Genomic DNA, 27,246 nt, shown 5'->3' on the forward strand with positions numbered 1-27,246 from the left:
TTGTATATAAAATAAAGTTTATTATAAAGTTGTATATAAAATAAATGTTTTTTTAATAGACAGTAAACTGGCACATCTATTTTTTTAAGTGGAAAGTTTCCTTGTTCTAGTGCAATGGAAGAAGGCTAAGAGATTCCTTGAGAGACAAGCACACCAGCAAGTGCCTTTGTGGCACCTGAAACACTAATACACATTATTGTGGCATAAGGGACCATGGTCAGCTGACACAGACCAGACCAGACTAGTTACCTATTTAGCGTAATATTACCTCCTTTGACGGGCAGCCCAACTCTAGCTTCCTGGCCAAAGCAGAGTAAATGGCAGCCTGCCTCCCACTTGCATTAGTACCAATACTTTCAAAAGGATTGCCCAGAGTCATTCATGGGAAGAGAGAGGGTTAGGAATGTCTCCTGCCTGAAACCTAAGACCCACTCCCAGACAATGCTGAGCAATATGGCTCAATGGCCCAACTTTCAGAATAAGCAGCCTCCTATGTTCCTATGTGTGATGAAGTGGGCTCTGGCCAAGGTGCATTTATTAGGCAACAATACATGCCTTAAATCTTTAATGTGCCATAAGGACATGTCTGTGTGTTTGTTTTTTGTTTTGCTACAACAAACCTAGCTATTCCTCTGAAATTTATCCTTTAGAATCATAGAACTGTAGAGTTGGAAGGATCCTGAGGGTCATGTAGTCCATTCCTCTGCAATGTAGGGATCCTGCCCACAGCTGTCCCTGGGTGGCCTCAAACCATCAACCTTCTGGTTAACAGCCAGACGCACTGATCCAATGCGCCACAGGAGGGGCAGAGATATATTTAATTGTTTTCCCCAGTGCATGGTACATACCTGTATATTTGATTACATTGCAAACATTGCTACTACCCTCATACAGTATCATTAGCTATTAACTGGGGCGGGCAACCAGCACAGATAGGGCACAATCTTGTCAGCTGAGATGGAGCCAAAGGGGAACCTGGAGTGTTGTGGTTAGAAAATGGCAACATTTAGTGATGATTGCCTTCACCGGCCCCAAGCAAGCATTTTACAGGTGTATGTTTCCCAGCCCCCACCCATCAGCTCTGGCTCCACCTACTGTTGGCCTCCCAGCTTCCCGCCATACTAGTCTCAATGGCCACCAGCCCCCCACTGCCACATACCAACCATGTCCAAAGGTCATGGGTGGTTAGCTACTTCTGCCACCACAAAGTGGAATGTATAGCACTTCTGGGCAACTCATCATGGGAAGAAGGCACTCAGATGTGACAGAACAGAAAGAATGAAGAGACATCTTTTCCCCTAAAAAAGTTTGAAGAACTCCTTTAGGTCTAGTGTAGTGGAGTGTCCAGAACAAATGTGAGGGATGTCTCTTGAAGCCAGCATGATGAAAAGAACTTGCTGACAAGAGCCTCTCAAGAAGGAGAGTTGGAAATGCCAGGAGCCAACGTGAATGGAATATGGCTCTTAGCTCATCTTCTTGGCCACAGTGGCATAGGTGCGTTCAATCTCCTCATCAGCTGGGCAGGTGTGACTGAACTCATCGCGGGCGTAGGCGTTGTGGAGATAGCGCCAAACTGCTGTCATCTCCAAGGGGATCTCAAAGTTGCGGTACTTTTTTGCAGCGATCTGAGGGGAAGGGATGGATGTAGAGAAATAATAATAATTAGAGACTGATTTCCTCTTAAGCACAAAGTGTTGCTCAGGAGAGAGAAAAGTTGGGGCAATTAATTGGTGATTAAAGCTGGTGCCAGGTTTGGCATGATCCCTGGGCAGGATTATCCAGCACCCCACCTTAGCAAGCTTCCTTGGTGGTAGAATTCCAGTGGGAAATGTGCAGCTGTCTGCCCCTGGTTGGTTCCAAGAGGCAGCCATTTTAAATTGCCTACAGTGGCCCAGAGTGCAGAACATTGGGCGCTCCAAGGCATCATGGGAAATTTTAAATGGCAGTCTCCCAGAACCCACTGCAGAGAGGGGCTTGTGGCAGCCATCAGCACTGGTGGGCCCTGACGGAGTGTGTGGGCCTGGCCAGCTGCATGTCGATGCCAGATGTAGTTAAGGTAGAGAGCGTGACCTTGACAGAAGTTGACAACAGTCTCTCTGTGCTTTAGCTTACATAGAGGAACACAGGAAGATGCTTTAAACTGAGTCAGACCATTGGTTTATCTAGTTCAATACTGCCTGCACTAACTGGCAGTGGCACTCCAGGGATTCAGAGGGAGGACATTCTTATTCCTGCCTGGAGATGCTGGGAACTGAACCTGGGACATTCTGCATGGAAAGCAGATGCTCTGCCAATGAGCTAAGGCCCTTCCCAGCCCTTGTTTGTTGTATGGCAGAATTTGGGAAATTCTGATCCTGTGGTCTAGTAACAAATATTTAGCCCATCTCAAGTCAAGGCTGCAATCAAGCAACATCTTGGGTGGAAGACAAGCTGCAGTGGAACAGAAACAGTGCTGTTAAGTGACAGATGTGGTGTATAAGAGTGTTGAACTCTGACCTGGGAGACCAGGATTCGAATCCCCATTTAGCTGTGAAGCTCACTGGGTGACCTTGGGCCAGCCACCGTCTCCCAGCCCCACCAACCTCGTGGAGTTGTTGTGAGGATGCAATGCAGATTGGTGAACCAAGAGCACCACCCTGAGCTCCTTGGAGGAAAAGGTGGTATATAAATTTAATAACTAAAATAAAATACAATAATAATAAACATGGGGCAGAAAGGGAAATGCCTTCCTGCATCCCTACCCATAAGCAGCCGCTTGGAGAACTGAGCCTTGATCTCTGGAATAGACATCATCAGCTGAGTATACTGGGAAATGTACTCACCTTGATTATGTGGAGTTTAGGGAGCAGGTTGCAATCAGCTAATGTCATCCAATTCCCATCTAGGAACTTTCTCTTGGAGACCACCACATCTTCTGCACAATCTTGGTCAATTTCCTCTGGGAGTGGGGTGCTTAAATAATCATCCAGGCGCTTGAATTCTCTCAACAAAGCCTTTTCCATATCTGAATCGTAAGAACCAGCCACGAATTTAAGCGTTTGTCCAATTTAAACAGTTAAAGCCTCAGCGCCTAGGACTTGCCGATCGAAAGGTCGGCGGTTCGAATCCCCGCGGCCGGGGTGCGCTCCCCCTGCTCGGTCCCAGCGCCTGCCAACCTAGCAGTTCGAAAGCACCTCCGGGTGCAAGTAGATAAATAGGGACCGCTTACCAGCGGGAAGGTAAACGGCGTTTCCGTGTGCGGCTCTGGCTCGCCAGAGCAGCGATGTCACGCTGGCCACGTGACCCGGAAGTGTCTCCGGACAGCGCTGGCCCCTGGCCTCTTGAGTGAGATGGGCGCACAACCCCAGAGTCTGTCAAGACTGGCCCGTACGGGCAGGGGTACCTTTACTTTACCTTTTTAGTTCATCATTTCGCTTTTGCTTTCTAACCAATTTTATCTATTGATTGATGGACTGCCCTGAAATATGTCAACACTGTTATATTTTAAGGGCTTTGCAGATGGGCAAGATAATGGCTACATTTGGCTGCCAAGCTACAGTATACCATAGCTCAGCATGAACAAACCTAGGAAAGCCTTGGGCTTGCACAAACACCTTTCCTTCTGTCCACCCCTGGCACAACCAGGAGGAGAATGGGGGTGCTTGTTGCTTCCAGTTTTGCTTAACCATCAGGGCTGGTCCAGCCATTAGATGGGGTGAGGCTCCCACCGCAGGTGGTCGAAGCCCCCCAGATGGCAACCCTTTCATTGCTTCCGTCAGTGGCAGAGAAGTGATGCCTGCATCAGCACTGATTTTGGCTGACACCTTGCCAATTTCAGGCAAGATATTGCCGAAATCAGACAAGATCTCACAGAGCATGGGAGATCTCACTTGAAATCGACAAGATCTCACCCCAAATCAGTGCTGATGCTAGTGCCACTTCTCTGTCATCAATGGAGGTGGCAGGGCAGGTGGTGCAGGCAATTTGGTGATTAAAACCAATTAAAAAACCCTCGAGGAAATTAATCTGGATTTTAGTGCAAATCTATTCTTGTAAACACATTTTTTGCCCACAGTGTTCACTCACGTACAGACTTCTGTAATGCACTTTTGAATATGATTCTCACTAATATATTTGCTTTTATGCCCTAATATGTGCATTTTTGTAAACATTGTTTGGTTGGAAAAGTGGCACCACAAAATTTGGATAAGTGCACATGGCAAAGGACAGCGGTATTTTAGTTTGTGTATCATTTTGGGAAGGAGAAATTCAATTAAATAAATTTAAATACTTAACTAACTGACCAACTGCATCCCAGATAACTCGGTTCTGTCCCCCCTAACATGAAGCCTGCCCCCCTAAAATAAATGCCATGACTCCCAGATTATCGAGTCCCCTCTTATGAATATGATAATACAATTAGCATCACCCCTATGTATTATCCTTGCTTATTTCATTCTAGATATTTCCCAAAGGAAATAAAGTTAATAATCTTACTTTTGTTTGCTTCCTTGTGGGGGTTCTTGATGTACGCAGAGAACTTGGCAAAAATGTTCCTGCCAACAGCCATAGAATCCTGGTTTTGTGGGGTGAGCCGGGGGTATCTTAATTAGAAGTACAGAGTTAATTTAGATGTGCAGGAAAATAACTCAGAACTCTCATGCTTCCATTGAACTAGCCACTTGCTTATCTTATTGTCTCGAACCCCATCTCATAAGAGCTTGAAAGCACAAGAGACACAATTCTGGACACCATAACAAGGTATTCTAGAGACATGGCATACAACTGAGCACAACACAAGGTCTCTGAAGCCTCAGAAGGGTAAAAAGGGGCAGAGTCTGGTAGGGGAGGGGTGGAGGCTAGTGGTACCCAGCAGAAACAGGAGGTGGAACCTGGCAGGTTATAGGAAATACCTGGTAGCTGAGTAAACAGTGTTATCTCTCAAGCTAAGCAGAAAACAACCTGCCCCCCTGATTCTGGCTTCTCCCCACTAAGATTTTACACCTCATTCTGAAGACTCTAAGAGGCAAGCTAAACCCTGAAGCTTCAAGTCAACTGTTGAGATGGTACAGAGAAATCCTGTATCTAAGTGGAAGTGTTGTCTTCAGTTTTGCATGGAGGGTAAGTCCTGGACAAGATGCCTTCAGCCACCACTGTCTGGGCATCCACCTCCTCGTTGCTTTTGCCACTGTGTGCTGATTTGTGTTGTCAAAATGACATAAGGAAAAGCCCTGCTGCTGCACCAGGCCGGCCACTGGCCCATCTAGTCCTGCATCCTGTTTTTGCAGTGGTCATAGGAAACCCGCAAGGGACCCCTTGGACCAATTTGCATCACCACTGAAAAGGATGCTGCTCCTCCTCTTTGCTCAGCCCTCCAGCTTGCTGCTTTAGAGAAGACAGGCGAGCAGGCAGCAAAATCAAGGAGGAGGAAAATCAGGGTCAGAGGACTCTAGGGGTTGCCAGTGGGGGACCACTACTGGGAGCCCAATGATGCTGACCTTTTAAAAATAAGCTTTGCTACTAGGCAACAAAATTTGATCAGGCAGGGCTGGCAATTTGCTGAGCATTCAGCCTCTGCACAGCTGTTAAAGCCCTTCTGGTGCTGGTTTGTGGGAAGAGAAAAGCATGTAGGTACCAGCAATGCAACTTACAACCAGCAGAGGGTACTGCTGTAATACTTTGCATTTCCTTCGAGCGCTTGGCACTGACCTTTTAGGCTGTGGACACGCCATATATTTAAAGCACATCGTTTCCCCCAAAGAATCCTGGAAACTGCAGTTTGTCCCTCACTGAGTTATAATTCCCAGCACCTTTAATAAACAACAGTGCCCAGGATCCTTTAGGGAGTGTCACGTGGTTTAAACATGCTTTAAATATATGGCATGCCTTAGTGTAAGGGTGGCGCTGTGGGTAAAACCTCAGCGCCTAGGACTTGCCGATCGCATGGTCGGCGGTTCAAATCCCCGTGGCGGGGTGAGCTCCCGTCAAAGCACCTCGGGTGCAAGTAGATAAATAGGGACCGCTTACCAGCGGGAAAGTAAACAGTGTTCCGTGTGCTGCGCTGGCTCGCCAGATGCAGCTTGTCACGCTGGCCACGTGACCCGGAAGTGTCTGCGTACAGCGCTGGCTCCCGGCCTATAGAGTGAGATGAGCGCACAACCCTAGAGTCTGGCAAGACTGGCCTGTATGGGCAGGGGTACCTTTACCTTTTTATGCCTTAGTGTCTTAAGCTGAAATTTTGACACCAAAGTGTCTTTTGGGATTTTTTCTTTCTTTTTTTTTTTTACAACAAAGGGATGTGGAACATGAAAACAGCATAGTTCTCTGGGAGCAATCTATACTCTCGTGTGACACCTGAAAGACTAGATTCAGAGTGGCATACACTTTCTTTCTCCCCAAGAAGATAAGAACCATTGCAGCCTAGTGGTTAGAGCTGGGATACAGTACTTGTGGCCCTCTGGGTGTCATTGGACTCCAGCTCCCATCAGTCCCAGCCAGCAAAGCATCTGCGTTTCTCTTGCGCTTGCGACTGATTGCAAGGGAGACCCTATGCAGAGCATTAGTCCTTTAAAGTGCCTCCTGTTTACTGCAGCTGTAGCCAGAGAATTGAGAGAGCACGTGCCAACTATGACCGCATCTTGGCTATGCTCCTATCCTTAGCTCTCTTGTTTCCCTTGGCTTGGCTATGGATGCACAGTCCTTTAAAGAGCAAAGAGACCCCATAAGGGAGTGGGGGTGGAAATAAATTCTTGAACATCTCTGCCATTGCATCCCTACAATTGAACACTGGGGCATGCATGTAGTCTTCCCATCTGCAACCTTCTTTGTGCCTCTTCCACTTTCTTTGGGGCTCTCTGTGTCCTTCTCTCTCCTCCTCGACACCCCCCCCCTTCCCTGCAGTGATAGAGAACTTCCCTTTATTGTTTTTTAATCTCTCCAGCCAATACACTTCCTCCCCGATCCTGGTGGGGAAACAGATGGGTTTTACAAGCAGTCCCTGTCTCTCAACGGGAGGTCAAAATCACGGTCACTCCACCCCCTGCAAGAGGTCGTTGCTTAGTTGCATATGTTCATTTCACATTCCGAAAGACACAGCTATCACGTTGGTGAGCATCCTAGCAGAGCTAAAATTGTGTCGCTCTGGACCCTGTTGCTGTCGCCTTCTGTACAGGGGTCGGAAAATTTGGGGATGGGAAACCTGTGCACTTCAACTCCCATCAGCCCTAGCCTTCATGGTCAAGGATCAAGGATGGTGGGACTCACTAGTCCAAAGGCAAAGGACAAAATGCTGCCCCCTCTGCATTCCTTGTAGAGAATCCAACTAGATTGGCAATTGATTCTTATTACTTCAGTCCTGATGACAGGCCAGAATCCTCTTAGCACACCTGAAGGCATCAAATCAGCTTGAGGGGGAGCATGGCAGGCCAAGAAGCATGCACCGGTCTGCCCCACCATCAGACGAGAAAGGCCAGTGGATTTGGAAGGAACAACCAGAGAGCAGCTACCACTGCTCACCAGTGTCTGTTGCTTGAGGCAGTAGCCTCAGTGTGCCTTGTGGTAGGGCAGGCCCTGCCTTGAGTCACACATCCCTGCCACGGTGGAGGCAAAAACCAGTTTTGTCTGGTGAGGACAGAAAGAAAAGCAACAGGGAAAGGGTGGAGGCACTTCCAGACCGATGCTAATTTTTGGTGGGATTCAACCACATACCAGCAAAATCAAGCTGTGTAACTGGGAGACCTTTCACTTACTCTGACGCAACGTCATCTGACCTCCCTACAAACAAAGCAAGATGGATGCTCATTAAGTAGCCAATATTCAATAATCTCCGTGCATACATATTGGGGTGAATGCTCCATAAACAGGGTGTTTGGAAGCACTCAGAAATGAGTTTTTGGTTTCACCCGGGGAGCTGGATTTCCTAAATTAAAAAATTCCAAGTAGACTGACATTACGTGTTGGGCTAGCAAGGCCTGCATGTGTTTTTGCTTCTGCGCCCTTATATCTTTCTCGAAACACAAATGATTACGATGGCACAACCATTTACCAGTGGCCTAAAGAAAATAGATGCTGTAAGGGCTGGCCATGGGCTTCCTACAGTACATGGGAGGAGTCTGATATAATAGTGCCTTATTCTCCTTTCCCCAACAATAGAATGTTGAGATATTCTTTGGACGAAGGAGTGCTTTTATATGGTGTGTTATAAATAAATCTATTTATACCTCTTCTGTTTATAAAAAGGGTAGAGCATGCAGCACAAGCCGTGTTTATTTCCAAGGTCTGACTGATGCAAGTTCCTGATTCTAGTCACATCCACACCATACACTGAAAGCACTGTTATACCACTCTACAATCCATGCAAACTGTGGCTTATTAACAGCACCCTTAACACAGTACAGTTCCCAGGATTCCCCACATCTATTAAAGTGGGAGAATAGTCTTTTAAATGCATGGTGCAGCTGTGACCAGCCTTTTTTTTTAATCTGTTCCTCACTGCCAGCATCCCACAGCCCCTCATCTGCAGGTAACAAGCCTCCTGTCCCTTTAACCATGGCAGCACAGGTAAAACCTCAACAGATGCAGCTTTCTCCCTCAGCGGCAGCACCATGATAGGGAATACTTGAATAAAGTATGCCTTTCTATGTGCTTCACAGCTGTTAAAGACACTTGAAGCCCTGCCAAAGGTGGTGGTTGCAAAACCTATCCTCCTGGTTCATTTAGGGAGCATTGCACATTCGGTCAGAGTGAAAGGGACAGTCAAACAGATTAAATAACCCAATAGATAAGACCACAGCTTGAATTTCCCTGCTTAGTTTGAATTGACAGGATGCAGCTTTTACAAGTGATCGATTAGAGGAAGGCAGTTTCTCTACATTGTGCATCAAAAATGCAACAGGATTCTGCCTCAGCACCTGGCATTGCACATGAAGAAGAGAGTGCCTCTGTACATGCATCAAGTGCTTTTTCTGCACAACCGAAATAACATCTGAAATCAGGGCAAAGGGGCTAACATTTTCAGAGGGATATGTAGCTAGAAAGAAATGAATGGAGCCTAAGATGTTAAATATTGAGGTACTTGGGTGGTGGAAGAGTCTGCTCCAGGAAGTCTTCAATCTTCAGGAAGTCTGTTTTCAGCTCCTTGTTGAACACCATGAATGGAGGCTTGGTTCCAGGGGCCAGGTCCTTTAGCTCTTCAGGTTTCCTAAACAATGGGGGTCAACAGAAAAAGGAAAGGAAAAGGAAAAGAGTCTCCTTCTGCCTATATTGGAGGTATTCTGCCTATATTGGAGCCTAAATGGAGGCTCCATTTAGATATCATGGCTAGTAGCCACTCCTCTGAGCTTCTTTTGAAGACTGTGCATCTATTTCCACGTGGCTATCATTGCAACAATGGCCCTGCATCCCAAAAGTTAACCGTGTATTGCAGGGAACCTCAGGCCTGAGAGCCAAATGCATCCCTCCAGGCTACTCTATCAGGCCTTGGGGATTATCCCCAGGCCACACCCACTTCCCAGGTTGACACCCCCACCGAAACAGCTTTGCATCATCCTTGAGTGTTTTTGCCTGATTGAAATAGATGTTTGCCTCTATGGCAGACAGAGAGAGAGAGAGTGTGTGTAGATAGATGCACAGACTTTAAAAGAAGTTTCATCTAGAAAGATGCAGACCTTATGGCTACAATACAATGTTTTTTCCTTTCTTCCCCCAGTCACCCACCTCTCTGCTTTGTTTAACCAGTTCTGCCTGATTAACAATTCTCGAGAACTCAGAAGCTTGTTATGTGTTATATCACTATTGTTATATCACTATATATATATTCCTAACTAAGATGCTGCCAAACTGCAGCATCTTGGAATTTCTCTAATCTTTTGTGAAGCATGAAGGATGCAGAGGTCCACCTCCATCCTCTTACCTGGTCATATCAACTGTTGTCACGTTGAACCGGACGCCTTTGAGCCACAAGACCATGAAGAGGCTTTGGCCAAAGGGGCAGTTCCCAATGTTCTCTCCATCTAAGGCAGCCTGCAGTTAGAGGCAGAATGGAAAACACTCAATGGCCATCCCTCTATGAGAGGAGCTTCACAACACACACACACACACCCAACAAGGAAAGATTCTGGCAGTTCTAAACAGCTAATTTTCTGTGTTATACGGTGCACATGCAACAGAGAAATCTCAGATCATGCTGGCAGCTGCTTTGTGGGAAATGGTGGTTAAAAATGCTTTATTTATTTAGTGTTGGGTGTTCACAGAACTTAGAATTTTAGAGCTGAATGGGGCCTTAGAAGCAGGGTTTCCCCCCCCCCAGCTGGAACTTGCTGGAACTCAGTTCCGGCACCTCTCAAGTGGGTGCCATAGCCATTATAAGAGAACAAGGGAGGCGTTTATGGTGAGTTCTGGCACCTCTTTTTCCAGAAAAATAGCACTGCTTAGAGGTAATCAAATCTACACACCTCATTTAATGCAGGATTTGAAGTATGAGATACAACTACAGCATTCTTGGAAGGTGATTGTTTTCCCTTTGCTCAAATAACCCCAGAGATGGAGAGTTCACCTCCTCTCACTTTACATCCATCATAGTAATGCCATAAAGGAGGTAAGTGTCGGTATCCCAGTATTTTGGAGAAGGGGATGAGAGAGGTGCTGGCCACAGGAGAGGTGAGATTTAAATGTCAGTAGTTTTTACCACTACATTAGCTCCAGAGGAAACTCTAAGTATGGCAACCTGAGGCAGTGGTTAAGGGTGCAATGTCAGTATTTCTGGGTGGGATTCATTTGCATACCAGCAAATACAAGGTGCATAGTTATAGCTGATGGGGAGATCTTCTGCAACAAACACACTTCCCCACAACATTGGACTTTTTGCAATAAGGAAAGTGATGGAGAAAATGCACTGGAAAGTGTGGGATAACACTTGTTTTGATGCAACATCATCTAACCTGTTTGTTATTATGGTATGTATTTTAGTGTTTTTATATTTTAAGCTGCCCAGTGATCCTCAGATGAAGGGCAGTATAGAAATTTAATAAATACATTTAAAGTACAGTGGTACCTCAGGTTACCTACGCTTCAGGTTACAGACGCTTCAGGTTACAGACTCCGCTAACCCAGAAATAGTACCTTGGGTTAAGAACTTTGCTTCAGGATGAAAACAGAAATTGTGGGGTGGCGGCAGGGCAGCAGCGGGAGACCCCATTAGCTAAAGTGTTGCTTCAGGTTAAGAACAGTTTCAGGTTAAGAATGGACCTCAGGAATGAATTAAGTACATAACCACTGTACATTTAAAACACCTGACCTTCCTCAAAAAAATCCTGGCAACTATAGCTTGCGAATAGTTCTGTCAACTATAGCTCTGTGAGGAGTAAGCTGCAGTTCCCAGGATTCGGGGGTGGGGGGAGAGTCATGTGCTTTAAAAGTACTTTACATGTATGTATGTTGTATATGCAACCACTATCTAATGCTCCTGCAAACAAATCAAGATGAATGCACCCTCAACTAGAATTAAATTTTCACATAATATGTACATGTATGGGCATCTACTCAGATGTCAGTCCAGTTCTGTGGATCTTATTTCCATGTAGAGGTAAAAGTAAAGGGACCCATGACCGTTAGGTCCAGTCGTGGTCGACTCTGGGGTTGCAGCGCTCATCTTGCTTTACTGGCTGAGGGAGCTGGCGTACAGCTTCTGGGTCATGTGGCCAGCATGACTAAGCCCCTTCTGGCAAACCAGAGCAGCGCATGGAAACACCGTTTACCTTCCCGCCAGAGCAATACCTATTTATCTACTTGTACTTTGAGGTGTTTTCGAACTGCTAGGTTGGCAGGAGCAGAGACCGAGCAACGGGAGCTCACCCTGTTGAGGTAATTCGAACCACCGACCTTCTGATCGACAAGCCCTAGACTCTATGGTTTAACCTACAGTGCCACCCGCGTCCATGTAAGCATGCATAATATTACTAAGTTGGAGCGAGGGAACAGATGAAGGCAGGAATTGAGTGTGTGAGGGAGAGAAAGACGGGTTCCAGATGCAAATAGGACAGGTGGCTCCTGCAATTTTAATGGATGTATGGAAGAATGAACTCTTGCAAGCTGTAGCTTGTTATGCAAGCTGAAGCTACTGAAATGCGCTCCTCTACACAACTAAAGTGTAGCAGCCTAGCTCTCTTTCTCCAGCCACCTGAGAAATTGAGTCATTGCTGGGACATGGTACTTGTTGTGTATTGAGTCAAAGGATTTTATATCTGTATTATTATTGTCTGTATTTGCATTAGGGTAAAGTAACTGCCTTTTGGTTCCAGAGGGTACAGCTACTATTGGTTCATTTAAGCTGCTGTATTTGGATCCTCTGTCTTATTGGTTTCCTCCAAAAGGCAGGACTGTGATTGCCTGATATTGTTCCCTCCAAAATGTATCCTTTCTAGCGAGTTCCCTGTCCCTATAAATGTAGCTCTCCCCTCCTCAAGTCTCAGTCTTGTTGCTTTAATAAAGAAGTGTTACTAGAGAACTGTCTCCAGCATATTATGTCAGGAGAGCTGAAATCACAAACCCCACGTCACAACAACTGGCGACAAAGGTGGGATCCGGAATGCTGAGGAGCGGTTAAACGCAGCCCTGCCTCAGAGTCCGGATTGTAGCTAAGAACAAGACTCACTGGCCAGCTGAGAAGACGACCCTGCCCACAGGACAGTGGAGAGTCCAAGGGTATTGGAGCCCTTCCAGCTATCAGAGCCCCACACGTGGGAAGACTACGTCGAACGCTTCGAGTTCTTTGCAGTGGCTCAAGGGATCACCGATGCCAGCAAAAGAAGGGCCACATTCCTGAGCTACTGTGGGCCTGAGACCTTCAAGCTGGCCAAGGCATTGCTTGCCCCAGTGAAGCTAAGTGAGACATCTCTCAAAGATATTCTTGCCTGCCTAACAAGCCATTTAGCGCCTACTGAGACCAAGATGGCCCGGCGGATGGAGTTTCATAAGAGGCAGCAGCATGCTGGGGAGTCTGTATCTGCATTTCTAGCTGAACTGCGGAAGCTCGCTCAGCACTGCGACTTCCAAGATCTGAAAGAGACTCTCCTGCATCGTTTTATCGGTGGTCTGAGCAGCAAGAAAGCCAGAAGACGCATCGTGGCTAAAGAAGAGGTTACCCTTGCTTCAGCCTTGAAGGAGGCCACCGCCACAGAGAATTATGAAAGAGAGGAGCTTGATGCCAGTCGCAGGGTCCCTAAGCCACAGATAGAAGTTGCGCATGCCATGGACGAGCTAGAGGCTACTCCGAGCCAGAGCCCAGTCCGTGGGGTCGAGTCAGTGCGTCAGGCCTGCACAGTGCACAAAGATCACCGAGGCAGGTGCCCTGGTTGTGGCGGAAACCATGAGCGGAAGAGTTGTCGTTTCCGGGATGCTATGTGCTGGACGTGCGGAAAGACAGGTCACATCGCCAGGGTCTGTAGATCGGCGGCGTTGGGAGCGACAGGAGCACCTAGACTGGAGCATCGCAGATCGGCCACAGCAAACCATGTTCTAAAGGACTGCCACTACGTAACGGAGATCAACAGGAGGGTCGTGCAGTTTCCAGCGCAAGGCAAGGCACACGTCAAGGTGAAGATTGAGGGTCAGCTGTGCGACATGGAGGTGGACTCCGGATCTGGATTCACTATCGTGTCGGACCAGACCGTGAGGACATTCTTCCCCAGGGGTAAGTTGCCCCCTCTGGAGCCCTTCCCGGCAACTTTGCAGTCATACTCAGCGGGCCGCATCCATGTCATGGGAATGTGTACTGTGAGAGTACAGTTCCGGGACAAACAGGCGGTACACAAACTGGTGATTGTGAAGGGCAGTCGCCCCAGTCTCCTGGGCACTGACTGGTTTCCCGCCCTGGGACTGAGTATATCAGGGCTTAATTCAATCCAAACCTGCCCTGAGATGAGCGAGGCATTATGCAAAGAATTTGCTGGTCTCTTTAATGGAAAACTGGGTTGTTATAAAGGGCCCCCAGTTGACTTCGAATTGGACCCTGGGGTGGCCCCAATCCGACTCAAACCAAGGCGAGTGCCATTTGCACTGCAACCCAAGATCGAAGCAGAGCTGGATAAATTGGTCAAGCAGGGAGTTCTCTCACCCGTGGACTCCGCTAAGTGGGAGACTCCAATCGTCACGCCCCTTAAAGCAAATGGGGAATCAGGATCTGTGCTGATTACAAATGTACTATCAATAAGGCACTCAGGGGAAACTCATACCCCATTCCAGTCGTATCACATCTGTTGGCTAAACTGGCTGGGGCAAGGTGTTCGCCAAACTTGACCTGGCACAAGCTTACCAACAGCTGCCAGTAACCCCACAATCAGCGGAAGCACAGACTATTGTCACACATAAAGGGGCGTTCAGAGTTAACAGATTACAATTTGGAGTTTGTGTGGCCCCAGGGATTTTTCAAGGGCTCATGGAACGCCTGTTAAGAGGTCTGCCGGGGGTCTTGCCATTTTTTGATGACGGTTTGATTGCTGGAAAAGACCCACAGGAACTGGTTGCGAGTGTCCGTGCAGTGTTGCTCAAGTTCAAGGAAGTGGGGTTGCAACTAAAAAAGGGAAAATGCAGTTTTGGGGTGCCAACTGCGGAATTCTTGGGGTTTAAAATTGATGCATCAGGCATCCACCCCACAGATGCTAAGGTTAAGGCCATCATCGAGGCACCACGACCACAGAACAAGACGGAGTTGCAGTCATTCCTGGGACTTATTAACTTTTATCATTCGTTCTTACACCAGAAAGCTTCGGTAGCTGAACCATTACATAGACTGTTGCAGAAAAAGAATGTGTGGCGATGGGGGCAGGAGCAGCAGAAGGCTTTTGACTCCTTGCGAGGAATGCTGAGTAGCAAGAGCGTCCTTGCTCATTATGATGAATCGAAGCCGCTGGTCCTGGCATGTGATGCCTCTCAATACAGCCTGGGGGCGGTGCTGAGTCATAGGGAACCGGATGGGTCGGAAAAGCCCATCTCTTTCTATTCCCGTACGTTGTCGCCCACGGAGCGCAACTATGCTCAAATTGACAAAGAGGCGCTTGCAATTGTGGCAGGAATCAAAAAGTTCCATGATTATGTGTACGGTCGTCATTTCTCCATTGAAACGGACCACAAACCACTGTTGGGGTTGTTCAACCCGAACAAACAAACGCCACAAATTCTCTCCCCCAGAATGTTGCGTTGGTCTATATTCCTGAACGGGTTCCAGTACACCTTGACCCATGTGCCGGGGAAACGGTTGTGCCATGCTGATGCGCTGAGTCGATTGCCCCTTCCTGGCGGGAGCAATGAGGATCCTGCTCCAGCGGAGCACATAATGATGCTGGAAACACTTCCGGGGGCTCCTGTAACGGCTACTGATATTGCTGAGAAAACGAGGAAAGATGCTGTTCTCTCCTGTGTGCTCACTTGGGTGGGGAGGGGGTGGCCAGGTGGTCCGCATGAAGACAAATTCAGGCCTTATGCGACAAGGCAGCACGAGTTATCCATGCATAAGGGTTGTCTCCTGTGGGGAGATAGGGTGATCATCCCAGCACCACTGAGAAACAGCGTTCTTGAGACGCTTCACATGGGACACCCGGGAATGGTCAGGATGAAGTCGCTAGCCCAATGTTATGTGTGGTGGCCTGGAATGGACCAGAACATAGAACAATGGGTACGAACATGCAAGGCATGCCAAGAGGTGCGGCCAGAAGTGGCCAGAGCATCAGTTCACTGGTGGGAGCAGTCCAGAGCTCCCTGGAGCCAGCTGCACTTAGATTTTGCTGGGCCATTCCAGGGGAAAGTCTTTTTGGTTATCGTCGATGCATATTCCAAATGGTTAGAAGTGGCGATGGTCCCTAGCATGGCATCAGCTGCTGTAATCAAGGTGTTGAGGCAGCTGTTTGCAACCCACGGGTTACCTAAGACCATTGTATCAGATAATGGGGCAGCTTTTGTATCCCAAGAATTCAGGGCATTCTTGGCTGATAACTTCATAAGAGGGGTCACATCCGCGCCCTTTCACCCATCCTCCAATGGGCAGGCGGAGCGCATGGTAAGAACAGCCAAAGAATCCATTGCGCGCTTAATGGAGGGTAACTGGTCAGCTCGCATCGCGCGAATGTTATTTTTGCAGCATGCGACGCCGTGTACTGCGACGGGCAAGTCGCCAGCTGAGCTGCTCTTGGGTAGAAGATTGGTAACGGTGCTGGATTATGTCCACCCGGATAAAATGCCAAACCGTAATTCAAGAGCAAACCCCCAGGCTGAGACTGACACAACAAGGTATTTCGCCCCTGAAGATCTGGTCTGGGTGAGGAACTATTCACGAGGTTCGCGGCGGGTGGCTGGTGTGGTCACCCGGGCTAGTGGACCTGTGTCCTATTATGTGACTTTGGAAAATGGGCAAGTTTGGAAGAGACATATAGATCAGCTGAGGCGCCGGGCGCTCAGCAGAGAGGAGTCTGATAATTCATCCCTGGCTAACGACGCAGAGCTACAAGGCCAGGCTGAAAATGGCCCAGAGGTGCAGTCACCAGGGGCCTCAGCAAATGAACCAGGGTCTGCTGGTCCTCAGGATGACGAGGTACAGGTAGGGGACCCTGAGATGTCTGGGACTCCATCTGTTCCTGATGAAACCCCTATAGCAGCCCCCCTACCACAGGTGACACCCAATCCAGAACCGGCAACACCTGTTGTCAGGAGATCAAGTAGAAGTTGTAGGACCCCACAGTACCTGAGAGATTACGTCTGTTGTGCTCACTAGGGGGGGAGGGGTGTTGTGTATTGAGTCAAAGGATTTTATATCTGTATTATTATTGTCTGTATTGCATTAGGGTAAAGTAACTGCCTTTTGGTTCCAGAGGGTACAGCTACTATTGGTTCATTTAAGCTGCTGTATTTGGATCCTCTGTCTTATTGGTTTCCTCCAAAAGGCAGGACTGTGATTGCCTGATATTGTTCCCTCCAAAATGTATCCTTTCTAGCGAGTTCCCTGTCCCTATAAATGTAGCTCTCCCCTCCTCAAGTCTCAGTCTTGTTGCTTTAATAAAGAAGTGTTACTAGAGAACTGTCTCCAGCATATTATGTCAAGAGAGCTGAAATCACAAACCCCACGTCACAACAGTACTCATTCCTATGCAGCTACTCAGATGAAAGTTCCATTGAGGCTTACTCCAATGCAAACTTGCACAGAACTGTAGCCTAGACTCTGATTCTTGAGCAAGTTACCAGTCTCCAAATCTCATACCACTTTGAAATGGGTTTTGGGAACTGTTTTGTTGCAGCAGCAAATTAAGCCCTTAGCTTTGCTTGTTGTTATTCCTGAGTCCTGACGTCCAGCAGGACTCCACACCATACATTTAAAACGTGACTTCTCCCAAAGCATCCTGGGAACCGTTGTTTGTTAAGGGTGCTGGGAATTGCAGCTCTGTGAGGGGCAGTGCCCATAACAGTTTCTGGGATTCTTTGAGGTAAGCCATGTGCTTTGGACGTGTGTTGGATGTGTTTTAAATGCATAGTGTGGATCTGCCCTTATTCTGCCTCCAGCTGCAATGCCCCTTGCCCCCCACCCCAGGTGCAAGAGACAGCAGTCACCACTGAATAACTCTCATGAACAGATCAGCAGGCTAAGCCAACCCCATCTCAAACCCTGGGAGGTGCCGCTTAGCTGGAAGCTGGCATTATTTATTTTCTTTCTCTTGCTTTCAAATGAAATCGTACATTGCTTCCGTTTCCTTAGGTGGGAGCTGTATCAGGGGTGAAAGCAATACTGAAAGCCCTTGGTGTTCTTTGCCAGTCTATTGTGGCAAAACATTATCTTCTTGGCCTGTGGCTGTCAGGGCCTCGGGAAGTGAGATAAAGGAAAATACACAGAACTCTTGGTTGGGAAACCTGGAAGGAGAATGACAGTGTTTTGGTATTGTAGTCCAACAGGAAGGGAGTCTGCACACTGGCCAGGGAAAGCCTCAAGAGGGAAGGTGTGGAGGAAATAATACACTAAAGTTTTCCATAACAATAATCCCCATCCTTTTATTTCTGTTTCTTTTCATTAGTGAAGCTAAGGAGCCTATTCATCTTTTCCAGAGATCCAATCTGTGTTTTCCCCACAACAACACCCTCTTTGAACTCTTGAGATTTGATGTGGAAATAACTTCGCACAATCATGTTAGCCTGCTTTAGTTTGAAACCACTCTCCTGTACAACACTAAGGTATAGAAACTTATTTTCAGAAAATGAAGAAAAAGAAAAGAAACAATCACCTGGCAACTTCCCACTTTCCCAATATAGGCTTGTTCACATGTTACATTGAACAGAGGGACAAGTTGTCCCTACATGTGGACAAGTGTTTGTGTGAAAGTACAGGAGCACACAGCTCAACCACTGTGTTCACACGTACACAAAATGTACACTTTTTAAGCATAGGTTTGATGGCCATTTGTCATGGATGCTTTAGGTTAGGGGGTTGGACTAGATGACCCTTGAGGCCCCTTCCAAGTCTAAAATTCTAAATTCTACGATTCTGTGATTCAATTCCTACCTCTGCTGCAACATTTCATTACCGGTTACCCTTGTAATCTATAGTACAGCCGTAGCTTAGGCTATACCTTCAAAGTACATTTGAAACACATTCTTGTTTCAGACTCTTGGCTCTGTAGTTCACCCCTCACAGAATTACAATTCTTAAAAACCCCTAACAGTGCCCAGACGTCTTTTTGGGTATGTGTGCTTTAAATGTCCTTTAATGTATCGTGTATGCACCTTAAAGACTCAAGCTGTGCCCACACTATAACTTTGGAGTGTATTCGAAGCACATTCTTTCCCTCAAGGAATTCTGGGCACTGTAGTTCACCCCTCACAGAGTTACAATTCTTTTTTCTTTTTTAAACAATCAATGTTATTAAAAGGTTTTCCACATATAACACAATAAAAACCAAACAAAGGAAATATTCAAAGAGAGCAAAAGAATGAAAAGGAAAAGGAAAGAGAGAGGAAAAAGAAAAAAGCAACACACAACATATAAACGAATTTTTAAATATTCTATCAACCTTCTGTCTTAGACTTCAGTTCACAGAGATCCATGTCTTCCCAGCTTCCACCTGGGACAGTTCCTATCTTTCTCAGCCTCACACCTTGAGGAAAAACCATTCTATTCTGTCTCTCACACAGAACTCTTCTATCGATCTTTCAGTTATAATTCTCAGCAACCCTTCACAAACCACAATGCCCCGAAGTATGTGAGGGAAGAATGGGCTTTGAATGTGCTTTAAAGGTACAGTTTGCACAAAGCCTTAGCAAGAGAGGCTGAAAGATATAGCCTTAAAAGAATAACAACAACAACAACGAAATAAATACTGCAGCCATTTTTTGGGCACTGCACAGTTCTTATCTGTATCCTGTAAAAACATTCACATTTACTATGGGACAGATCTCTGTGACAGGGCTGATAAGTTAAGGGTGAACGTCAGGCACAACAACTTCCTGAGAGGAGCACTGCCTCTCCCCAAGCTGGTCCCCAAACTAACTAAGCTTCTGAAAACACCAAAAGCCAAGCAAATAGTGTAGAATCTGTGGCATGAATCTGTGGTGGAGGCAGACTTTGGTTGCACATGCAACATACATTTAAAGCACAGGCACCAAAGAAGCATGGGAACTGTAGTTTATCCCTTACAGAGCTACAATCCAGCACCCTGAACAAGCTACAGTTTCCAGGATTCTTTAGGAGGCGAATTGGCTTTAAATGTATAGTGTGTACCTGGCTCCCGTGGGTGCACTGTGTACATATCAGTACACTAAATCTTCAGTGTTGTGCAAATCCAAGCAAGTCCAAACTTTTGGGTCTGTGAACTGGCCACACCCAAGCATGCAACCAAAACTTCGGTGTGTCAGACAGGCTATTTATAAGCACAAAGAAGTGCACAAACACATAGGAACATAGCACATTAATGCAGTGGCACAGTTAAGCTAATCTTAAACTCTGGACTAAGTGGATGGTACTCAACTAAGATGCTGAGAGTTGTTAAGGGGTCTACTGTTCCCCGCCCCGATCTACAGTTTTCAGAGTTCCCTGGAAGAGGGATGATTGTTAAGCCACTCAAGGAATTGTAGCCCCATGATGGGGATAAAGGTCTCCGAACACTCTCAGCACCCTTAACAAACTACAGTTCCCAGGATTCTTTGGGAGAATCTATGAATGTTGAAACCACTTTAAATGGATAGTACAGATGGAGCCCAAATTTGCTCCATTAATTTCAACAGGTCTTCTGCGAGGCACATACCTCCACATGTGGTGGGAGTGCCCCAAAATCCAACTATTCTGGACAACAACCATACGAGAAATAAGTAAAATAACCAAGCAACTATTAGAAATCACCCCAGAAATGGCCCTACTAAACATCTTCCAAGACAACAATGCCCATTTACACCACAAAGAACTCATAACCCACCTACTCTCAGCGGCCGGAAGCATCATAACCAGACACTGGAGAGACCTGTCAGGAATAAGTATGGACCAATGGTACCAAATACTATGGGAAACAGCCTTACTAGAAAAATTAACCAATAAACTGAAACTGACATGGGGACAAATAAAAAAAAAGACACCTTCACCCTGGTATGGCTCCCTTTTATCATGTACACAGCCCAACAAGACAATGACAAAAATCCACCAACAGCATACAAATCAATATGGCTAACCTGATCCAAAACACCCACCCACCCACCCCACACATGAATAAAAAGACCACCACAGCCAACCACAAATGAACAGCCACACCCTAGGCCAACCTCAACCTCTCTCACCACCAAAGGAACACAAGCGAACAGCAAAGAACCTGCACAAGCAACGCTGACACCAAACCCTACATTTAGTAAGTAAAATAGAAACATCGCCACAAGACCCCACCCCCATCCATCTTCCCCCCCATCCACCTCCTTCCCCCTTTTCTTCCTAATGTCTCAACAAATGAAACTGATTTGTAAAAATGTTACATGGGGGGAATACAAGAGAGAGACATTGCAAATGCTTTTGTAAATCAAGAAAATCTTTAATAAAAAAAAGAGGTCTTCTGCGAGTAAAACTTAGTTGAATGACTCCTATAAGTCTTACAGGATTATTTCACTTAACTAAGCCAGCCCAACTGCATTTGGGGACCTTCCTATTCATTCTGGGAAGAAGGGAAAGCAGCAGCTGATCTGAGGCTGATGCAAAAATACCCCAGGGATTTTGTTGCAGGTCCCATTACTAAACATATTTTGCTGACCGGCTTCTGCCCCAAAGCTTCACCATGAATTAGTCCAACCCTTACCTTGACAAAGAGCTCAATCTCTGGTTCCTTCAGGGGGCTGCGAAGTCGACTTGCCATCGTCTCTTCTTCTGCCCACAAAACACTGTTGGTGAACGGTTATTTCGCTCTGGTTGTCTCTCAAGAAATGTCCACAGGGAAGCAGGTGGGAGTTCTGACAGTACGGAGTTTTTCTCCAGGCAGCCGTGAAGATGAGTCCCTCTCCAGGACTGTATGTCACTTGGCTATGAGTTCACCCCCGTCACTTTCCTTCCTTCCTCCAAACTATTTAAGCCAGGAGCTTTGAGGTGTGCAGACTGACCCCATGGGGTGGGGGGGATTTCCACAGAGGCCTACCAGGTTCCAGGCATGAGTCAGCAATGTTGGGCTATCAAAGAGCAACACACCACCTTCTCCTCTGGTATATCAAGGAAGCCAGATGTTGCCCTGACTCTTTGAGAAACATCCCAGAATAACTTCTGTTCTTTGAGTGCAATTCCACAGCTACCAGAGTTTCTATTACAGGAAACAAGCCGGAGATTTTCCTGTAGTGGTTTAAGAGGTCGCTTATTTAATATATCACTCCTAGATTTGGGGGGTTTTCTGGGGTGTGTGTGATACCTTCTCTCAAGCACTTTCAGTATACTAAGGTACTCCCATTTTTGAGGGCCCAGGGGCACATTTAGAAATCTAATAAACCTTGAAATACCCTTTCCACACACTGGTGATGCTCAGACACACAAAGAACTGGAAAAAACAGACCCTTGACAAAATTTCCCCATAATATATCATACTGCAACACACACCTGCAACCCCACAGACTCCAATGCATACAAATACAACCCCACATACCAACACAAACCCCGGTAAAACACACCTATTACTCCCTCACATCCAGAACCTCACAAACCCCAAAGCATCTGAAACTTCCACATCCCCTGCAACCCCACATCCCCTTCCTATGACCCCACACATTATTGCTAGAGCAGGGTGTTCCAATATGTGGCCCACATGTGGCCCTCAAGGCCTTTTTTGGTGGCCCTCAGTAACATTTTATGCCCCCCCCCCCAAGGCTGAGTGTCTGTGCAGGATGGGAGGGATGGGAATGAAGAAAGGAATATTCTGGAAGATCAGATAACTGACTGGCAAGAACCCTGGCATCATTCCACACTGCAACATTTTATTGCAGATCCCATGACCAAACTCAATATGTTTACACTTTATATTTTATTTCATTTAATAAACAAAATGAAAACAAAACTCTAAAACTAAACAAAAAACTATCACTCAACACAACTGAATCTTTCCCCTTATTTTGAAAGGAGGAAGTTTTCCTCTCTAAACAATTTAACAAAGCCTAGAAACTGGAGAAAAACCATGCTGCCTTTCTTCAGAGCAAGCCACGAGGCAAAACCGGCTGATGTTTGTCCAGTATGTTGTGTTCTGCCATAAATAGCTGCCTTTCACAGCTCTGTTTAAAGAGCTCCACTGGTGCTCCTCTGTGTCTTGCCTTTTTGTCCTTGCTGACCTCAGTTTTCAAAACCAGCGACAGTGGTGGATGAGACAATCTCTGGCTGTGGGGCATTCAACCAAACTTATTGATGTGTTGCTGAGGGATTAACCCAGCCTTCCCCAGCCCAGTGCCCTCCAGATGTTTGGGACTATGGCTCCCACCAGCCTCACTCAACACAGACTTTGGGGTTCAAGAACCCCACAGCCCCTGCTTTTGTGGGGAGGGAGCAGCTGCCTGGCTTTCTGTTCACCTCACCTTGGCCTAGATTTTACCAAGAGATTGTCCAGGTTGCTACTGATCTCTTGGCAAAACTGCTGCTTTAAAGTACAAACCAAAATTGATAGGCATCGTAACCCAGGTGTATGATGGCCAATTTAAAAATGAAGCTGAGGGGATATATATATCTGCAAGCTGAGTATGTGATTGTCTAGGGCCTCAGACCAGAAGGGGCATCTAAATCCAAAAAACAAGTTTTACATAACTGGTTTAAAAAAGGAAGGAAACAGGGAAACCAGACTCTACAACAGGTATCATCATTCAGATGTGACAGAAATATACTTATCAGCTGCACACCATCGTATTGTGTTTATAAATCTGTAAAGAAATAACCATAATCAAAATGTCACTAAGCCAGATAGCTGCTCTTGGTTTGGTGTACATTAAAGGTTTTAATATATGCTAAATACGAAATCATAAAGGTACTTTCATTTTGAAAGCATCTCATGTGCAAATACACTTATTGCAAGACATGTTTTAGTTAGATTTCTAGTTTTAAGATGCATCCTCACCTATCTTCCAGGATAAATGTAGATATAAATGTTCACTGCAGTGTTTTTATTTTCACTGTCCTTTCTGTTGGAATAATGCACGTTCTTTTGGGGCCTCTTAAACTTAGGGCAATAATGCCCTCCAGACGTTGTTGGGACTATCAGCTATGGACCAAGATGGCAGGGGTTGATGTAGAGGGCCCCACATTGACTACCCCAGGCTTAGGGGTAGTTAACCAAAAGAGGTCCAGTAAGTCCAATCAGGAACGTTGGACTTACTGGACCTCTTTTGGTTAACTAGGAAACACACCCGCACTGCCGGCAGTGCTAAGAACCAGCTCATTGTGAATGGACAATAGGAGCATTTGAGTTCCTGCAGCAGAAACAGATGAGAGAGACCACGAAGTCTGGAGCATAGGGGCAGGCAACAGCAGGAAAACCAGGACTGTGTGTATGATGCGATGCCCGGATCTTGGCTGATGAGTTGGCTTCGGATGTTTGGGGTTGTGCTGGGCTTCTTCTGTTTTTCAACTTTGCTGAAGGCAGCTCCCGAGTTTTCAGGTAAGTCTGTGAGATGAGCTAAAATTGAGAGGAGGGAGGCTCTTCTCCAGCATCCGTCCTGCTGCAACTGCTGTCTCCTAACAGGCAGTGACTGTAGAAGGAAGGCAGCCTCCACTAACCTTACACCCAAGATCTTAGAAATCTCTGTTCCATGCAGAGAGGTGGAGGTGGGAAGAAAGGAAGGGGGACAGTGGAAAGGCTGACTCAAAGAGCCTTTTTCTTAGACGAGGGGTGGCCAACTCCCAAGAGATTGTGATCTACTTACAGAGTTAAAAACTGGCAGTGATCTACCGCCTTTTGGGGGATTCAGGTCAAAATTGTTGAGCTTTATTTAGGGAGGAGGAAAGTCCCATTTTGGGGGGCTGCAGGGCAACTATGTTGAGCTTTTTTGGGGGAACCAAAGTTGTTGAGCTTCTTTTGGGGGAGCCAGTGATCTACCAGTGATCTACCACAAATGTCCAGTGATCTACCAGTGAATTACAATCTACCTGTTGGACATGCCTATCTTAGACTATTGATTGATGACTCCTTGAATCACAGAGTTGCAAGGGACTTCATGGGTCATCCAGCCCAGACCCCTGTTGCAGGAAATTACAGATTCCTTGGCAGGAGAGCCCACCACCTTCTGAGATATTTTGCTCTACCATTAGGAAGTTTTTCTTCCAGACCTTAAAAAGAAAACTGGGTGACATTTTGCTGGTCCTCATTTGAAGAGCACCCTTGGAGTATTATTGACATGAATCTAGGAGGGCAATTCTTCAGCTCATTTCTGAATTTTTCAAATGCCTTTGAAAGCACTATGTAGATATGTACATCTTCCTAATTTTAATGCATTCTTCCCTCACCCCTATGCACCCCATAATGGAATTTTTTGCCACATTTGGGGTTTCTAAGTGAATCTAGAACTTAAACTACTCCCAGGGCTACACTCTAGGGCTGCCTTAAAGGAAAGAACATGCAAAAAGCAAAAATGACTAAGTACAACAAAGAGTTTAAGGTGCTATAGTATGCATTATTTTTGCTGCAACAGACCAACGCAGCTGCCTTTCTAGAAATAGCTAAGATGACTACCAATGTGATCATAGTCACATCCCCATAGACACACCTCTTGTAAGACTGTACAAAATTAAAATCAACTCAATGCAGACATGTATGGCTGCAAGGGTCCCTTCCAACCATACGATTCTATGATTCTAATAGCAAGCCAGCTGTTATATCACCCCCACACCTTTTGTTTATCATCCAACCTGAAGGAAATTTCTGTTGGATTCAAGCTGTTCCTCGCAATTCTTTTGCATTTTGGGTGGTCATGATGAAAGAATCTTGCCATTTTTCAAACTAAAAATGCATGCTATTGCAACCCACCTCTTTGTCTGCCCCACTCATTTGGTAGGTTTCTCTTTTAGAAAAGCTGGCTTATTTGGCATGCAGAGAGGAGGCAAATAGCACCCATGAGAAATCATAGTCTCTGCATATGTGGTGATACTTTGCCTCTTTTAGTGCTTGCTCTACAGCACCACTTACCCACAATGTTAAAACAAAACCACATTAGAACCTTGGCCCCCCCCCCAAACCCAGCTAAAACATCTAACACGAAATCCCACTGCCATCTTACTTGTTTTCCATGGATGATGCTGGATTTAGTGGTTTCAAATCAAGCTGCAACAGCAGGTACAGTGTTTCTTGTGGTTCCTTTCAATAAGGCTGTTGTTCCATTATAGGGCCAGAGCAGACTGCAGAGTGACTGAATCCAGCATGGTTATGCTGACGTTCTTGAACATTTTAAGTCGGGATGGCCAATGTGGTGCACTCCAGGTGCTGCTGGACCCCAACTCCCATCACCCTCAGCCAGCATGGCTAATGGTGAGCGATGATAGGAGTTGTAGTCTGGTGCCATCTGGAGGGCATCACATTGGCAAGATGTTATGGACACAATAATAGTGCATTAGGTAAAGGTAAAGGGACCCCTAACCGTTAGGTCCAGTCGTGGCCGACTCTGGGTTTGCGACGCTCATCTCGCTTTATTGGCCAAGGGAGCTGACATACAGCTTCCAGGTCATGTGGCCAGCATGACTAAGCCGCTTCTGGCGAACCAGAGCAGCGCACGGAAACACCATTTACCTTCCCGCTGGAGTGGTACCTATTTATCTACTTGTACTTTGACGTGCTTTCGAACTGCTAGGTTGGCAGGAGCAGGGACCGAGCAACGGGAGCTCACCCCGTCGCAGGGATTTGAACCACCAACCTTATGATCGGCAAGTCCTAGGCTCTGTGGTTTAACCCACAGCGCCACCCACGTCCCCAATAGTGCATTAGTAGTGAGCTTATCCTGCTTTAGTTTCTTCTGTGATGCTTCCCCAATGCTACCGTATTATTGCTGTCTAGAAGGACTATAGCACAGAAAAAATGGGGCCAATATAAACCAGAACATTTGTGGTATAAATAGTTGTAGTATTTCAGCAGGCAGTTGTAGCATATGCACTGATTGGAAATGAATCTGTGTAACCACTCCAAAACTTTTGCAGGTGCAGAGAATGCACACCTGGGGGCTCCTCTAAGTGATGTTCCTACATCATGAGGGTCTCAAGAACCAACCCGAACTCATCACATTTCTTGATGGTGGCACCAAGAGATAGAAGAGTGTAAAGATTGGTGGACACTCAAGTTTTTTTAAAAAATAGCTGTACTAAGCCACTTCTGGCCCAGAAGTGGATGGTTTCACTTATTTCTATATTTACAAATGATAGGAGATCAGCAGACTTATATTTAGCATTATTTTCTTTCCAGAGACACCCAAACCCATTTGCTTTGTTTATCCATCAGGTTACTTACAGAAGATTTTGAAAAACCATACTGCCCACGCCTGTGATAGGGAGCAGATGACAATAATTTGCCCCCACAAAACTTCCATTAGTGTCCTTTCTGCATTCTATGGACGCCGAGTGCCCAGTCGAAACCTATGCCCAACCACAGAAGACCTCTCTTTGGAAAGCACCGATTGTGTGTCTGCCACAGCCCACCAGGTAAGAGGCCCTCACATTTACATAGAACAGCACAAAAAATGTGTCGATAGAATTAATAACAGAGAACTGGGGCACTGCTTGCCTGAGCAGAAATTAACATGCTATTTTTAAAAATTGGAATGTGCAAG

At 46.3% G+C, this 27,246-nt stretch overlaps 2 protein-coding genes across 4 annotated transcripts in view; one reads left to right on the top strand and one right to left on the bottom strand.

Moving 5' to 3' along the window:
* On the bottom strand, positions 1-22,138 carry LOC310836751 (chloride intracellular channel protein 2-like). The gene is made up of 6 exons (XM_083722550.1): positions 21,279-22,138; positions 9,890-9,999; positions 9,053-9,178; positions 4,477-4,583; positions 2,823-3,004; positions 1-1,625 (listed from the first exon to the last, which is right to left on the bottom strand). The coding sequence occupies exons 1-6, from the start codon at positions 21,333-21,335 to the stop codon at positions 1,464-1,466; spliced, it is 744 nt and encodes a 247-aa protein (XP_083578676.1). The 5' UTR covers positions 21,336-22,138; the 3' UTR covers positions 1-1,463.
* Positions 17,361-27,246, top strand: part of LOC310836690 (protein eva-1 homolog C-like) — a 24,541-nt gene continuing 14,655 nt past the window's right edge. Inside the window, exons 1-2 of one of the 3 annotated variants that reach the window (XM_083722388.1) lie at positions 17,361-17,444; positions 26,919-27,118. In XM_083722388.1, the coding sequence (XP_083578514.1) occupies positions 26,975-27,118 (144 nt within the window). In that variant the 5' untranslated portion in view covers positions 17,361-17,444; positions 26,919-26,974. Of the gene's footprint in view, positions 17,445-23,852; positions 24,096-26,918; positions 27,119-27,246 lie in introns of those variants that run through there. The other 2 variants (XM_083722386.1, XM_083722387.1) reach the window with 2 other exon arrangements.

This window comes from Podarcis gaigeae, assembly GCF_964106915.1.
Source record: "Podarcis gaigeae genome assembly, chromosome: Z".
Taxonomy (NCBI): Eukaryota; Metazoa; Chordata; class Lepidosauria; order Squamata; family Lacertidae; genus Podarcis; species Podarcis gaigeae.

Coding starts and splice junctions, on each gene's coding strand:
- LOC310836751 (XM_083722550.1), bottom strand. CDS start 21,335: ATGGCAAGTCGACTTCGCAGCCCCCTGAAGGAACCAGAGATTGAGCTC. Junction 10,000..21,278: donor AGATTGAGCTCTTTGTCAAG/GTAAGGGTTGGA, acceptor CTCTAACTGCAG/GCTGCCTTAGATGGAGAGAA. Junction 3,005..4,476: donor CCACAAGGAAGCAAACAAAA/GTAAGATTATTA, acceptor CTTACGATTCAG/ATATGGAAAAGGCTTTGTTG.